Source organism: Platichthys flesus, chromosome 20 (assembly GCF_949316205.1).
Source record: "Platichthys flesus chromosome 20, fPlaFle2.1, whole genome shotgun sequence".
NCBI lineage: Eukaryota > Metazoa > Chordata > Actinopteri > Pleuronectiformes > Pleuronectidae > Platichthys > Platichthys flesus.
In genome coordinates this window covers 12,097,273-12,113,737 of record NC_084964.1, presented here as the reverse complement: position 1 = coordinate 12,113,737, position 16,465 = coordinate 12,097,273, and the positions used below count along the sequence as shown (strand labels likewise).

General features: G+C 44.3%; 1 protein-coding gene across 5 annotated transcripts in view; it reads left to right on the top strand.

The window, feature by feature from the left end:
* Window positions 1-554: 554 nt before the first annotated feature.
* Window positions 555-16,465, top strand: part of LOC133975976 (calcium/calmodulin-dependent protein kinase type II subunit gamma-like) — a 31,236-nt gene continuing 15,325 nt past the window's right edge. For 2 of the 5 annotated variants that reach the window (XM_062414033.1, XM_062414032.1), the window contains exons 1-10: window positions 555-851; window positions 3,294-3,388; window positions 9,163-9,222; window positions 11,286-11,340; window positions 11,556-11,621; window positions 13,447-13,519; window positions 14,726-14,828; window positions 15,298-15,381; window positions 15,601-15,695; window positions 16,305-16,427. In XM_062414033.1, the coding sequence (XP_062270017.1) occupies window positions 787-851; window positions 3,294-3,388; window positions 9,163-9,222; window positions 11,286-11,340; window positions 11,556-11,621; window positions 13,447-13,519; window positions 14,726-14,828; window positions 15,298-15,381; window positions 15,601-15,695; window positions 16,305-16,427 (819 nt within the window). In that variant the 5' untranslated portion in view covers window positions 555-786. The remainder of the gene's footprint in view (window positions 852-3,293; window positions 3,389-9,162; window positions 9,223-11,285; window positions 11,341-11,555; window positions 11,622-13,446; window positions 13,520-14,725; window positions 14,829-15,297; window positions 15,382-15,600; window positions 15,696-16,304; window positions 16,428-16,465) is intronic. The other 3 variants (XM_062414034.1, XM_062414030.1, XM_062414031.1) reach the window with 2 other exon arrangements.

Below are 16,465 nucleotides of genomic sequence, written 5' to 3'. Positions count from 1 at the left end.
CACACACACAAAATATGTGGTTCAGAAAAGGCCTATACTCTACTGAGAGTAAGAGCTGCTTTAATCAATATTGATCTTGCGCGCGTGTGTGAGTGTGTGTGTGTGTGTGTCACAGTTTGCCTCTATGCTGCAGTGAGGTGTGACCCGGGCTTGGGTGTATCCCAAACAGTGCAGTAAAAATGCCACTGTGATGTTTTCCTCTATTTCTTTTGTTCTTGCAGATAACGAGGGGAAACAGGAACTGGATGTCACAGCCACGTTCTCAAGACGGGAACATGCGGGGCGGCCGGATCGTGCACGCTAGCGGCAATATGTGGCATGAGGATGCTGCACCCCCCAGCCCCCGCCACCAGAGGGTTCGCCCGCTCTAAACAAGGCAACGAATTCAGCGCCTTCTCCCCACATTTGCAGTGACTGCACTGATCCACAGACCTTGGTCTAATGCCGAAGGAGCCTGATCTCGCGAGGATTCCTTCCCTCTGCACAGACACACACGAACACACGCACCATCATCATCATCACTCCTCCTCCTCCTCCTCTCCCCAGCCCCTCCCTTTCCGTCCCCTGCTCGCCTCTCTCCTCTCCAGTCTTGCCTGCCTGTCAGATCGGTGCTCCAGTGTCGGAGGCTAGGCTACCCTCCTCCTTCTGTTTCTTCTTCTTCTTCTCTTCTTCTCCTTCTTCTTCTTCTTCTCCTCCACCTTCTCCTCCCCGGACCCCGTTACGAGAGAGCCAGCCGCCGTCGTACCCCAAGGCTCGGGCTCCGCCGCCTCTCTCACAGCCACGACCATGGCGACCCCCGTGACTTCCACCAGGTTCACCGACGAGTACCAGCTGTACGAGGAGCTCGGGAAGTAAGCAGCCAGCCCAGTGTGCACCGTGTCTGCCTTGTCGTTTTGTGTGTGTCCCCCCTCCCCAACGCCCACCCCCGCAACCTCGCCTCACTCACTGCACTCCTCGCTAGCCACCTAGCACGGCGCTAGCTAGACGAACTAGCCCTGTCGCGTCGCAGCGCTTTGAATGATGTGTGTCAGCGGGCGTGAAGCGGCGTTAGTTGTTGGTGCAGTCCGGCTAAATTTACCGCTGCTAACGGCTAACTAGTTTGCCCCGCCGCATTAAGGGAGAGAGCGACTAGCCACCTAGCTACCACGCCAATATTGATATACTAGCTGCGTTAGCCCAGCAGCGTTGCGTCTTTTTTTTTCTCTCCCCCCCCCGCCTCCCCCGGTGCTAATGGTGACGAATGTAAAAATATCGATGCATGCAGCGGCACTCTGGTGTTCGCCAGCCTAGTCCGGTGGAGCCGTCAGCGGGGCCCGCGGGAGACGCAGGAAGGAGACGCAGCCCCGTTGACATGTCACCGGCCCCCGGGGTTCTGACAGCTCCGTGCGGGCTCAGACCAGAGGCTGTGGTCGGCAGCGAACTAGGCCGATCACCCTTTTTTTTTTCTTCCTCCCCCCCGAGCAGCTGCAGATGATTTGTGTAACCGCGTTGAGTAACGTCACGTACCCCTGGATCATTTCACGAGGAAGTTATTGGCTGCGTTGTGTTTGCGCCGTAATACGCACTGAGAAGCTCCGCACAGCCGCCGGCCCCCGATCGCGATGTTATCAATAAATGTATAGAAGCTGTGGCCGCTGATCGAACAGCTCATGCTTTTTTAATCCAATGGCACATTTGGTGATTTACCGTGCAGGAGGCAGTGACGTGTTTTCTCGGTATTTTGATGACGGCAAGAAAACCGGGCCACTGCCTACTGTGTTTCATCATCATAATCAGCAGCAGCAGCAGCGGCAGCATCTGTTGTTCTTGGCCGGTGAAGCGCCCCCGCCCCCGGGTTGTGCCCAAAGCAGCGGTGGCTGGGCGGCTCCATAAAGATGCACCAGCCTCAATTTCCAGCTGCCATCTTCACTATCTGCCTAATAATCCACAGCGCTGATTGCACAGCCAGTGCACTTGCACACGCACACATGCAGATACACCCACACGATCACAGTGTATCAGGGCTTCACTGCTCTTGATTCTCTCCTCCACGCTGACAGCTCGCCTCGGCTTATGTTCCTCTGCCCGCTTGTTAATGCATTTTGCTCTGTCATAGGTTATTAACGTCAGAGCACTGACTTGCACTGCTGTCACCTCTCATTTACTGATAAATAATTGAAACCGAGAGCAGAGTGGTCGGAGTGCAGCAGTCAGAAGCAACCCGCCGTGTGTGATCAGGAGTAGGGCATTCGGTAAAAAGCAGCCTTCCCTTTTCAGGAAAGCTGTGAAGAGGGCCAGATACTGCAGCTTAGTACAGGCTCTGATTTCGGCACCCAAAAAAATCTTGCACTGCTAGAATTGCATGACTCTGCCAAGGCCCACCAGTCCACTCAGATTGAAACAAGCCTTATTGCTAAGGCGCAGTACGTTTCTCCGCTACTCATTGGTAGCTGAAAAAAAACACTTAAATCTACGTATTATTTGAATCTGCACAGAATTGCACATGCTCATCTGAATCTTTTAATCAAGATTCACATGTATTTTTTTGAGAATCAATGAAAATGTTTAAAAATCTGGAAATGCTAAAGAAAAGTGAAAAGAGGCACATGGATTAGCTTCCCTGATCCATACTGCACCCTTCCATCAAGTTCCATGGTAATCCATCCAGTAGGTTTTGTGTATTTCTGCTTTGTAACAAACAAACAAAAACATATAAACACAACCTCCTTTGCAGAGGTAATGACTTCTCCTCTGATGCTCAAAATTGAACCATCACCATAGAAGCAAGCAGTGAAAACGTGGAGCATTTAGGTCAATATGACCGTGTTAAGCACTTTCCTTTCTGCTTGAGCTGATTTTATAACGGAACATTGTTACCTTATGAATGCGTTAAATGTTGCCTATTGTGCGTGATAATGCCCATTCATTTTTGGAGATGGCTGGTTGAAATTGAATTTCCGTCAGAGCAATAGGTTGCATTGTATTGAGTGTCTATCAGAGATTAACAAAAGTGCGTGGTCATTCATCAACCCACTCGTGCTGGAGATGAAGTCATTTAAAGTGTTGCTCAGGTTTTCATATTGTATATGCGGATGCTGTGATAATCCTGTTTGTGTGTCTCTGTCCGTGTGTGTGTAAGAGAGAGAAAGTCGAAGATTGTTAGCATACACAAACAAACTACTGCCTAACGCATGGATGCAGTTTCAAATGTCACAGTGTGTCTGTGTTTATGAGAGAGAGTGTGAGAGAGAGAGAGAGAGAGAGAGCATCTGAAATGGAATTGATTTTTGGATCTTGATGTTCTTTCTTCTTAGGGGAGCTTTTTCAGTGGTGCGTAGGTGTGTAAAGAAGTCATCAGGACAGGAGTATGCTGCAAAAATCATCAACACTAAGAAGCTGTCTGCCAGAGGTATGGTAACACACCACGCACGCTCACACACACACGCAGTTATATGCTTGTTCTTTGTTCGTGATGCATATTGCGAAGGAGCTCTGTACATTTTCAAATTGCAACATTGCTCTTTCTTGGTATTCAATAAAGGTTCTGGAAATTTATTGAGTAACATTCCGTGGATGACATAAGTGTGTTGGGAGTAATCCAATGAGCTAGATCAAGGTGCCTCATCCTATTAATACAGAAATCCTATAATTTCAATATTGCTATGAAGCAATTCATCTCACTGATCGCTCATCCTTAATTGGTAAAGTTTACATATGAACCAGAATCCCATAATTCCAGTAGCAGGTAAAACATTTTATCCAATCATCGTCTGTTGGGAGTATAAATCAGCAACTTCTTCGTGGTTTAATGACCGCCCATAAACACTGTATTGAATAACTCTCAATCACTCCTCTGAGGTATCATTATGCAGCTGCTGGACAACTAATAGATCCAAAGTCCTGAGAAGCTCCTCATGACTTGGACACACACACACACACCCACACACACACAGGACTGAAATAAAGCAATAAGTATTGGCAACACATGAATGATCTCTCGATAATGTTATCTTATTAATTGTTGCCTTGGTGTATTCACATAACCCTGCGCAATCCTGTGTAGATTCATGCCCACGTGCACTCGCCCGGTGTGGCGTGCCATTTCGTATCAATGATGAAAGCTCATTTCAGTGTGTCAGAACCTCCCCTGTCTCCAGACTCGAATGTTTAATTGCTTTCTCCTTTTTTTTTTAATCTGACAAATAAGAGCTACACACTTTCCTGACATTCACACACATACCTGGATTGATTTTGTCTCCTTACCTGCACACTACCTCATTACCTCTGTGCCAATCGCCCTCACTGCCTTTCTTTTGTCTTTCTGCGATGGGGGATTGGTTCGTATTGAGGCTAATCCACTTATGCTAAATGTATCTCATCAACCACTAAGACCTCATGGATTCTATAGGCGCCTCCCTGTTTGCTCAGTTTTTTTCCGATGTGTGTGTTTGAGTGAAAACTAATAGTAAGCTAATAGAGCATGTCAGTGAGGCGTTAGTGAGTGTGTTGTAATGCTGTTATTGTTCTATCCCGGCCATCCAAGTGTGCACATAGGGCAGATACTGGTATTAATGTCCCACCAAGGAAAAGTAAGGGCTTAGCAGAAAACTGTTGGCTCTTTACTGAGGTGCGAAGCACAATGTAGGCCTGTGTATATATGTGTGTGTGTTTTTGCTAGGGTAGAAAGAAAAGCCTGTCCAGGATACAAAGAGGAGGAGATTTTTAACAGTATAGTCTTGCAAGGAGGTCAGTGACACTCTGCACCAAGGAAGAAAGGTGAAATGAGAGATAGAGAGCGAGACACTATAGGCCGAGAGAAGGAGGAAACAAGTGGCGAAGAGAAGAATTACTGTAGGCCGTGCGTCTGACGCAAACATGCAACTACACACACAAAACACAACATTGTCCACACATGGACCCATCCAGTGCGTGAGCAGGCAGCTTGCCCGGTAGGATTTGGGTGTTTTTTTTTAGCCCGATGGGGCGAGTCTGACCTCACGCGTGGCCTGGTGGGTAAGTCTCTCAAAGCTCTGGTAAACACTGCAGTAATCTGAGGAGGGGGGGAGGAGGTGGGGGTGTAGGGAGGGAGTCTAAGGAAAGAAGGAAGGACATGAAAGAAGGAAGGAAGCGAGAGAGGAAGAAAGGGAGGTCAGGGATGGATGTAGGCAGTTGGCGCTGGGATAGTCAAGCCTACAAGCAGTTGGAGGTGGATCAGGTGGGCAGCCGTGTGCTCAAGACACTCCCACGCTCACGACAAACATGCACCTGACTTTCACCCAGAGAATAGAGGATGTTGATTATAATTTGTTTGTCTCCATTATATATTTTAGTTCATATTCAGTAAAACTCCACATGCTATTAGTTGCATACGAAAGTGCAGATATTGCCACGCTGGGTGTGTTACGACTTTCACTGCGTAGATGGGTGCTCTGTTTTATTTCTTTGTAGATGTCAAAGACTGGAAAGTAGATGGCTACTGCATTGTGTGTGTGTGTGTGTGTGTGTGTGTGTGTGTGTGTGTGTGTGTGTGTGTGTGTGTGTGTGTGTGTGTGTGTGTGTGTGTGTGTGTGTGTGTGTGTGTGTGTGTGTGTGTGTGTGTGTGTGTGTGTGTGTGTGTGTGTGTGTGTGTGTGTGTGTGTGTGTGTGTGTGTGTGTGTGTGTGTGTGTCAGACTGAGACAGACTATCCACTTTGATGTGCTGCCCTTGTACTTTTCCTCCTCAACAACGTCGTAGTGTCCTACATTCAGTGTCCTGGGGCGGTATGATTGTCCCAGTGAGAATAATTTAAGTTGTGCTCCTCTACTAATATTATTTATTGTTCAGCAGTTTCCCCAACTCCTGCCTGTTAGGTCTAAGCTCACCTCCCGCAGCTAAACTCTGTTTCATAATTACTGTGGTCAAATCACAAAGACTCAGCCATCATCTCCCCTGAGCGATGCCACGGTTCAGACCTCTGACTCACTGCCTGCGTCTGTGATTTGTGCAGTGATATAAGATTTGATGGTGGATTTTTCCCTGAATACAAAAGCAGCTGATTTGGAGACTTTTGTCATCCAGATTAGGATTGGGGGGGGGGCCCTTTTTAACGTAGCTAGCTACCGAGACATGCATGAAAAACAATGAAAATGTGTAGTTGTAAGTCCACCTTAAGAGATATCAACATGTTTCTTAAAACATCTTGTAAAACGTTAATTCAAATTGTTCTAACAACAGATACCACCTTCCCACTGCGACTGATATCAGCCAACATGAGTAAGATTGTCAGTCTGAGTAATGAAGTGAAACAGAATTGCGCTTCAGTCTAATTGTCACACTACCCTCTGTGTGTTTCCTGCCATTGATCAGAAAAGGGGGGCTTGGGGCTTTGTCTGAATTGGTGGTGTGTCGCGGAAGTTTACAAGTATAATTTAGATGAGCTTTCTTTTTTACTCTAGAGAGCCAAAGTAAAACCTATTCAACCAAACCCTTCTGGGTTCTGTTACAGAAGCAAGAGTACCTCATTCAGTAATAAATTCAGTTTCTGTATCTTAATCGTATACATCCTTGGGACAGAGCTTCTGACAGTTTAGACCACATATGTCTATATAAATATGGTATTTATAAAATAATTTAATGTTATGGTTTTTTTCTGTTTTTTTTCTTCAACATTTTTAGCCGCCTTAAATCAATCCAATTTCTCACAAGCCCTTGATGTTCATGGCCTAAAGGTCATGACTTTACAAAAGAGCCGGTGGGGGGGGATGTTGATGGCTCAGCAGGTCTGTAATAACAGCTGGATTGAGAAGAGAGGACTCAGAGAGAGAGGCAGAGATTACTTACTTATTGATTTTCTTACATATTTCATGATTTTTATGAGGGTTGTTTTGTATTAAGACAAAATTGAACTTTCATGTATTGTCAATAAGAATTTTATTTTGTTTAATCAAGGCATTTGGAAGCATTTTATTCCTCAAGTATGTGAAAGCAGCTACCTGCTGGCAAACGCAAAACAATAAAAACATATTCGTTCAATAGGTGTCTTAGGCAAAGTGCATACGAACGGTTTTACAATAACTATTGCAGAGGTAAAACAAGGTATTGCATCCCTATATTTAGTGCTGTTTATCAGGTAATAAATTGCGTGATATTGTACATCTTTTTTAAATGCCCACTGAAAATGTACAAACCCCCCAAAGTACTGTCACGATATCAATGACTATGTATTCTGTCCAAATTAAATAGGTGTTCGAATGAATCAGTATATACCAGTTTGGATGTAAACTTGCCTGAAACGGATTGAACGGAATCCTCTGCGAAATTTGACTTTCTATGTGTGGCAGAGAGACGGGCACGTGTGTTGGGTCCACTCCATCCTCTTCAGCTGATGTAAGATGGCTGTGGGCCCGCCCCACGGCAAGGCAGATGGCCAATTAGAGAGCAGCAGGAAGTGCCAGTAATTACCCTCCAGCCCTCTCTTTCCTGTCTTCTTCTACCACACACTCTCGCACCAACAAATAAGGAGATTGAATGAATTAGTGAGTGCTGCAGTGACACTGCACCAGGGTAGTCAGCTATTCACAAACACACATACGTACACAGGGGAGGTGTTATCCTCTTCCAGCAAATGGACGTTCCATGTAATCCTCCCTCCTTTTGCGCTGTGTGTCCGTGCTTTCTGTGTCACTGGTATAAGTAGGAGGTTCAGGTCTCTCTCTAAGATGAGGGAAATCTATACCTGCAGCAAAATGACAGGGAGGGTGGAGGACGGTAGATGTGAAGAGTGTAGCACCATGCTATAGTGCAGACGACAGATCTTCAAAACCGCTGACGTCAGCTTCTAAACGCATCTTATATTATGTCTGTACATTCTTTATTGCATATATAGGGGAACAGTTGGTCGAGATGGTATTTGATTGCACAGCAACAGCATGTGAAATATATGTGAGGCTGTTGCTGCACTGGGGAAATGAATGCAAATCTGAGCGAGGCTGCCTCATTGTTTGCGTCTGTATCACAGTTTGTGTGCTGCACTCCCCGTTGAGCTATGGGATTTAGTTAGCTATACTACAGTCAAAACACACACACACACATCTGGATCTTCACAAGTTACCCCAAGCGACCTCTGACCTCAACAGCACGGTTGTGGCTACTGTGGGAGGGAGGAGCGTCACACTGTCATGTGGTTTATGTGCTTACAACTCGCACAAACTCATGCGAGCACATTCACAGCTACAGGATTCAGTCAAATCTTCATACACGGATGTTGGTTTAGACACTGGGCATGTGTGTTCTTGCTAGCATCGCCTCCCAGCCAGGAGTGCAAACACTGCAACGCTCAATAACCGATCCGGTCTTCACACAAACACCTTTACATACATGCAAACGAATGCCCCCATTACTACACAGCCTCATTAATTTTACCTCACTGGTTAATAACCTTAACTAAAACCACACATTGTCTGCTCAAGCTATGCTTGTGACTGTTACAGTTCAGGACTAAATGCAGCTGCTCAGCTTCCAAGTACTGTATCTCCGAAAGGTTAGCACCATGGTGTAAAATATTTGCATTGATGTACACCAAAAAATTCCTATTTAAATACTGGTAGTGCAAGTATTTAAATACAAATGTTTACTTTGTTGGTGACTGATGCTCAAGTAAATAACAAGTTCAAAGAAAATTACACAAGTTAGTCATGTTACGTTGATTACCAGTTAGGAAGGGAAAATGGCATCGGGAATCTTTAGAAATCCTGAAGATATGACACACTTATAGCTGTGTAAAATGTTGATGGTGGGTCACAGGTAGACTGTGATCACTGACTGAAAGACATTTTGTCTGTCGACATTTAACTGTACAATCAGTTTTCTAAGTTCGTGCATTTATGGCATCTGGTGGCCTCTTTGTTAAGATCTGTACCATGTTCTCTTTTCAGTTTCTTCTTTCTCCTTGCCCAACCTTTCCCGTCTATGCCTACTCTTACCTATCAAATGAAATCTAAATGTTAATAGATACATTACTGAATGAAATGGCATCATGCATGCATAGATATTTTTGAAGAAACTTTTTAATAAGTTATTTTGTCTGCCCGCCTATAGCAGGAATCTCAACTAATGTATCAAGTCTTGTTTTACCATGTACCAGTGTAAGCATGCTTTGTTGCTCTGATTGCAACTCGTCTAAACAGTGACTTTTCTCTCCTCAGACCATCAGAAGCTTGAGAGAGAGGCTCGTATCTGCCGTCTCCTGAAGCACCCCAACATCGGTGAGTCTTTGTTCACAAGGCTAAATGTGCAAGGTGTGATTTTGTGTGTACACCGTGTAGGTCATGCTTAAAGAATAAGTACTGTACCTGTACATCACCTGTATTGGTCTATACTGTTGTTCTCATCCTCTGAAGTAAACCTGCTAGCTGTGCAGGATAAGTTTACCAATGGTATTATGTGAGCCAGCTTCGTAAAGATTGAGATACCGCACTCCGAAGAACAGGCTCAGAATCTTTTGTGATGCAAAAGTGATGCCTGGCTTCATCTTGGTTGAACAGCTCGATACTACTAGCTTTGGTTAAACAATTTTGAGTTATCATGACAAAGCGATATGACATCACCTATCTTGTCTTGAGACACAAAATAAGTGAGTGGTTGGTTGAGCTTGTCGTTTGCGGACTGTGCTGAGATCGTGAGATTTATAAGGAATGCCCAATGCTTTCTTCACTTCCTGGTTAAAGGACCCTTTCGGATTACTCTGCCTACAAGTGTCCTAATTTATAGGTGTCCTGAGGAGATGGGGGTAAAAGGGCACAAAAGGGGGAAAACTGACCGAATGAATGACACCTTTCCTGCATGCTCTTATTTCTCTTTTCCTCCTGTCCTAGTTTTCCATCCGTCACCCCAGGCGCATATTCGCCTCTTGCCTAGTTTCCCTATTCTCTATTGGTTACCCCAATAGATTTTTTTGACATATTTGGCTTCATATGCATTCAAAGTTTGGACAAAAGAGGGCACAAAAAAGAGACAGATGGAGAGAAGAACGCAGGAGGAGTGGGAGACAGATGGAGGGAGAGTGAAAAGATGGAAGGAGGAGGAAAGAGCAGTTGCTCTTGTTTCTTGCTGGAGGGCCATCCTACTTCATCTTATTATACAACTGATATTCATTTTACATAACGATAACTGTGGCTCCCCTGACACTAAACCTACGCTGTATCTCAGCCCTATCTTCTAACGCCTGGATCCTGCTGTCTGGTTTCTGCATTGTCATTCTGCTGCTGTGGAGTTGCATTGACAGGAGGGCTGGGATAGTATCCGTCTAACTAGAAATGTGAGCTCATCCCTGTAATCGCCATTTAGTTTGTTCAGTCTTTGACCAAGAACTTACTTGTCTCCTTTAGTAATTAATAGATAATTCTGGTAACAAACTCTCGTTTATCTCCACTGCCCTAATCTACAGTTTTTCATGTGCGATTTGCATAGGTTTTTTAATGTTTTATGGTCATGATTAATCTCTTAGCTGTGTAGCCTGGTTCCAAGCTTAAAACTTCTTATAAAGCCTTTAAACTAATAAAATAAATGGGATATTATACAAAAATGCATACGTTTGCACAAATACCTAGATGTAGGATGATGCCGGAGCTGCATGTTTGTGGGACATACCATTATAACCTGGTCTGATTCAGGCCTGCGGCGTTCAATGCACATTGCACCCCTCTCTGTCTCCCAGTTATCCATGTGCTGCTCTTTCCTGTGACCCGTTAAGTTTGGAAGAATGCAGGGAGGGATGGTTAAAGAAGAAACTGTCATACTAAGTTGATCATGGTGAATATGAGCCTGTGACAGACAGCTACTTCTGTTTAAAGAGCATCAAACGCATTGCTTGTGTTTTAAATACCAAAAGCAAAATGACCGCTTACAATCACTGTTGCTAATTTTTGGCTGTCAGACATACATCCCAAAGGTATAGACATTTGACGTATGATGGATGTTGTATTGTTTTTTCGTTTTTTTTTACTGTTAATCCTGCCCCAAACAAAATGTTTACATCACTTAATGACAGTAATCGGATTGTGCAATTTAAGTAATTAGTGGTTATTCCCCTGACCACTGAAGGCAACATTAAATCACACCGGTGAGGGGGAAGAAAATCAATATGTCACATCCGTAGTTCACTGTAATTTATTTTCCTCGTCCATTCATTTCTTCAAAAAATCTAGATTTTGCATTTTCTCTTAAGGTTCATGAGGAGGTTTAACAGTGAAACAAAACAGCAATTCTTCATTTATATTCCCGTAGTCCTGTCTTTCGTTCTGTCTAACTGCCCCCCCGTCTGTTGCAGTGAGACTCCATGACAGCATTTCAGAGGAAGGCTTTCATTACCTAGTCTTTGACCTGTGAGTATATTCTGCACACAAACACAAACGCACAGTGACATTTTGTCCCTGCATGGGACAGCGTTTCTGTTTGTGTATGCTAACAACCTCCCTCTCTCTTGCCTCCCCATCTCTCTCTCTATCTCTCTCTCTCTCTCTCTCTCTCTCTCTCTCTCTCTCTTCCCCTCAACTTGTTTTCTTTAACCTTTCCTTTCCTTCCTTCCCTCCCCTCCCAGGGTGACAGGAGGAGAGCTTTTTGAAGACATTGTAGCCAGGGAGTACTACAGCGAGGCTGACGCCAGGTGAGCGTCTCATATGGAAGCTGCTGCTCACATTTACATGTACACACACTCTGTTGCAAACATGCAGCTTAATCCTTTTAAATGTATGAATTCTCACTCTGTTTATGAATGTGAACACACAGACACACGCTGGTGGATGTTATTGGTTTTCCTGTATTCTTGTCAGCAAATGCGCTTGTCAACAGGTGCATCAATATACTTGTCTTGCTTTTCTATTTGGCGTCATGCGTCACTCCTCCATTTATTATCAGGCATAGCCACCACAAAATGTCTGATTTTAAATAGTTTTTTATGACATATTAAATATTTATTGGGATTTGTTCTATTGAATGGACAAAATATTTCGAAGAGGACACCTTGGCTCATTTAAAATCGTCCTGGCCATTTTTTTAGTTCATTTGCTGAAAATTGGTTGACATTGACATTTATGCATTTTCTCCTCCCTCTCTACTTCCTCCTCCTCTGTGGCATCCTTCTTTCTTTCCTCTGGCTGTGTAGTCTGCAGATTATGAAGTCTGTTGTACAATTGGATTAGGGGTCTTCATTTGTTCCTAGTCACAGGGGGCTTTTGGAGACACATGCACTAATACCAAAGCTTAAGATCCATGTGGCCACAATTTCTCAAGCTGGGCGTTACCTTTGAACCATTAACCTTTGCAGAGACATGGACACGAGCCCCAAGTACTGGGATTGTTGAGCCTTACGCCACAGTAATAAGCTGGTCAGCTCATCAAAAGGCCCATCGTGAGCTAACACACACTGGTGTGAAAACACGCTGGCTATTCAGAATTTAGAAATCATGGCAATGGTATTAGTGGCAGCTGAATTGACGCCCACATTAGTTAAATTGCTACTGGGATAGAGATTTATCGACTGTGTGGTGGAAGGCTTACCACACAAGTTTCTTTGTATTGATTGTTTAAACTACAGAACCTGGATAATGTTTTGAAAAATATAGCGGTTGGTATAATATATGTTTGTTGTGCAATATATCATTGACTTCCTCTTGTTTAGAATGTAACAGGTGTTTTGTATTGTTATGCATCCTTCTTTCTTTGTAAATTGATCAAATGATTGCAATGTGTTCTCACTCAATAGATACAGGTACAAAATTTCACAAGCCTATCACATTTTCCTAGAGCCACTGTAGCATTTTATAATGCTTTTGTTGTTCAACCCACATTCAACAACCAAAAGATTTTGAATTTACAAGTCTATAGATTTAGAAATGACCATATCCTCACATCGAAGAAGCTGTGACGAGGTACAGAAGGTACAAAACAGTAACCTCTACCAACAGATTCCACATGTGAATATGCAGAATTTGTGGGAGAGGGACAAGGTTTTGTTTGTTTTGAGAAATGCTCGATTCGTTGGATAAAAGAAAGAAGTCAGTGCCCTGCAGACCGAGTACAGAGTCGAGCCCAGATATCCGCCGTCGACACTGGAAGTCCCAAAATATTGTTCCCTAATGGTTTCAGCTCCACAAACCACATCTAAAGGTTTATTTGTTCACACATAATTTGTCCATAAAGTTCAAATTTCAGTCTGTGAAATAAGATTGAAAAAGCATTTGGTCAGCTCAACCTTAAAATGTACAGCAGCTCTCGTTTCCCGCTATCAGTTGATCAAGAGTGACGTGCTTCATCTTCCTAGCGATTCCTTTAAAAGTGTTGCATTGAAATGCATTCGTTTTTAAACCAGACCATATCCACCTGGCTTCAATAAAATACATGACGGACAAATCATGTGCATGTTATTTTTTGTAATGATGGCCAGTGAGTGACATGTCTTTCTCTGTTTGTCCCCTCTTCTCTCAATGTAGTCATTGCATTAGTCAGATCTTGGAGAGTGTCAATCATATCCACCAGCATGATATTGTGCACAGAGACCTCAAGGTGAGTGGCTGCCCGTTACCATGACAACCACACACTCAAATGCGCACACACACCTCTGTTCGTGGCCATGGCAACACACAGATGGCTCTCTGTAGCTCTCTCTCTGCATTTCTGCTTCCATCCCTTTTATTTTTCCCTTGCGTCTCTCTCTCTCCCATCTACTGTTTGTACCGTCTATTCCTCCTATCTGTGCCGAGATCTGTCAGCCTGTCTGTCCTTGACCGCAACTCTTTGTGTGTCTGTGTGTACACGCGTACTTGCGTGTTCATGCGGACCACAGAGATGGTGAGTCATGGTCACGTGGAGGGGTTGTCTCTCACCACTGGCAAGGAAACGACAAGGACTTGGAACAGCGCATACGTGCATGCATGCACACCTTGTACTTTTGTGAAGGGGGGGGTCGTCTATTATCCGAGAGGAGGTGAAGACATAGGTGAACCTCAGGAGTTGCCACGACAACCCATGTAATATCAAACCGCCCATGGAGCAGCGGGGGATGGGCTTGCGATGTTCCAACTTGCCGATAGGCTCAAATGCAAAGAGTAGAAGTAGTGAGTCATTTTCTCCGTAACCCACTTTTAAGTGATGATGATAATATTGGTATTAAGGACAGTAATAATAATATGTATCAAAATGTACCTTTTAAGGAAACGCTTTTTAAGGAAACGCTGAGAAGTGTGAAAAGAAATCAGTCTCGAGGGATGTCTCAGACGTGTGGGCGGGTTTCGTGTGTGTTTGCGCGCTTCGTGTGAGAGAATAACGTTATTTCCTCGAGCGCTGCCTGTCTGATTTGTTGGCCTTTTATCCTGAGTGGGCTTTTACTGCGGCCCTTTATGTCCTGCTGCCCAAACAACGGCCATTTAGAAGGCTGCCACACACGCTGCCTCTCGCTAAGTACACTTTCCATTTAGCATGCAGTCTGCAGTGCTGCCTAAATGACTCCCGAGTGGTTTCTATGGCTACGAACCCATGCCCATATAAGGCATTGTGGAGATTCTCAACCACCCATCATCTCCCTTCCGCCTCCGTTTCTCCATCGCTTTCTCACACCTTTACTCCACCCCCGCACAAGCTGTTTCGAACACATCAAATATAAATATTTCGAAGAACCTCTGCTGAATACTGCCAGTCACTATCTGTCTGTCACTGTCTCGATCCCTTGTCCTACATTCTGCTTCCCCATGTGTGTCTGTGTCTCCCTCTCAGCCTGAGAACCTGTTGTTGGCCAGTAAGATGAAGGGAGCTGCAGTGAAGCTGGCAGACTTTGGCCTGGCTATTGAAGTACAGGGAGACCAGCAGGCTTGGTTTGGTAAGAAAACACAAACAGTGACACACACACACACACACACACACACACACACACACATCAAATGTGTTGGATCTGTTAATCCGTCTCTGTGATTAGCACCAGACCGTTTTGACTCTTAAGCATAGTGCTGAGCAGGTCCTCTTTCATATACAGTAGGTTTATATACATCTGCCTGCTTGGAAGCCAAAGAATATTTGTGCAAACATTACTTAAGAGGCTCACAGACATTTTCCAGTTCATACTAAGGTCATTGTGTCTTGGCTAACAGCCGAGCTGCCAGCTTTTGGCCGACTCTCTAGCAGGGACGAGATGATTAATGGGCATTTGCTTGTGACTCTACATAATCTGGTCTTGCATTTGAGTCCAGCAGGTCACTATAAACTGAGCCATTCACATAACCACACAAAAACAGCTTATACCAGAGATTTAATAAGAGGAATCTCTTAATTATATTTATTTTTTCGGGCAGGGTTTGCGGGCACCCCTGGTTATCTCTCGCCTGAAGTCCTGAGGAAGGACCCCTATGGCAAACCTGTGGACATATGGGCTTGTGGTAAGTCAAGAGCCTCAACTTTTGGTAATTTAACCTGTGGCAATAAAAAAATGCTTGCATCTTATATATATTATATTATTAATGATGCAATCCAATGTGCTTAAGATTGTTATGAAATGTACAATAGAAACAAAATAACAATTCTCTTATTTAATGACAAATTATTTAAGTGTTGTACCATGATCTCTCACATTCACTTGCTCTCTTGTTTTCTGTCAGGTGTTATTCTCTATATCTTGTTAGTTGGATATCCTCCATTCTGGGATGAAGATCAGCACAAACTTTATCAGCAGATCAAAGCTGGGGCATATGATGTAAGTGTGTGTGTGTGTGTGTGTGACCGTTTGCGTTCATTCCAGAGGTGAATATTTGTATGTGGTGCACTGCAGGACTTTGCTAAGCAGTGTTTGAATGTTTAGTAGTGTCCAATTTAGAGTTGGTCCAAAAGTATTGATCCTATCAGGGCCTCCCTGACGCATTGCAGAGGTGTGTATATGTGTATATCTGTTTGTTTGTGTGTGAGTGTCCGTGCATGCGTGTGTGAGAGGGGGGGGGGGGGGAAGAGACAGCATCAGAGAAGAGGTATCCTCCTCTCTCCGTCTCCAAAAAAGCAAGTCACGTTGCAGTTGCCTGAGAGACTGTGTGTGTGTGTGGGGGGGGCTGTTTGAAGGGAATTAACTTAATTTGAATGATTTAAAGACCTGGAACAGAAGCATGTGTTTTGTTGATCCAAAAAGTAATTCTGCAGTTCTGTTGTCATATCGGCATAATTTTGACGAATTAATTTTGACACCCGGAGCCCAGATGGTGTGGATTAGCAATGAAACATGTCGATACGAGCTGTTAACCAGGAAACGTGTGCTGTTTCAAATCTTCTATCCTTCCATTCTTTCCAACTGTTGCTATTTCTCCTGTCTCCTCAGTTCCCCTCCCCAGAGTGGGACACAGTGACCCCAGAGGCAAAGAACCTGATCAACCAGATGTTGACCATCAACCCAGCCAAGAGAATCACTGCCGAACAGGCCCTCAAACACCCATGGGTCTGCGTAAGTATTCACTCGCTGACCAAACCCACCCAAGAAGA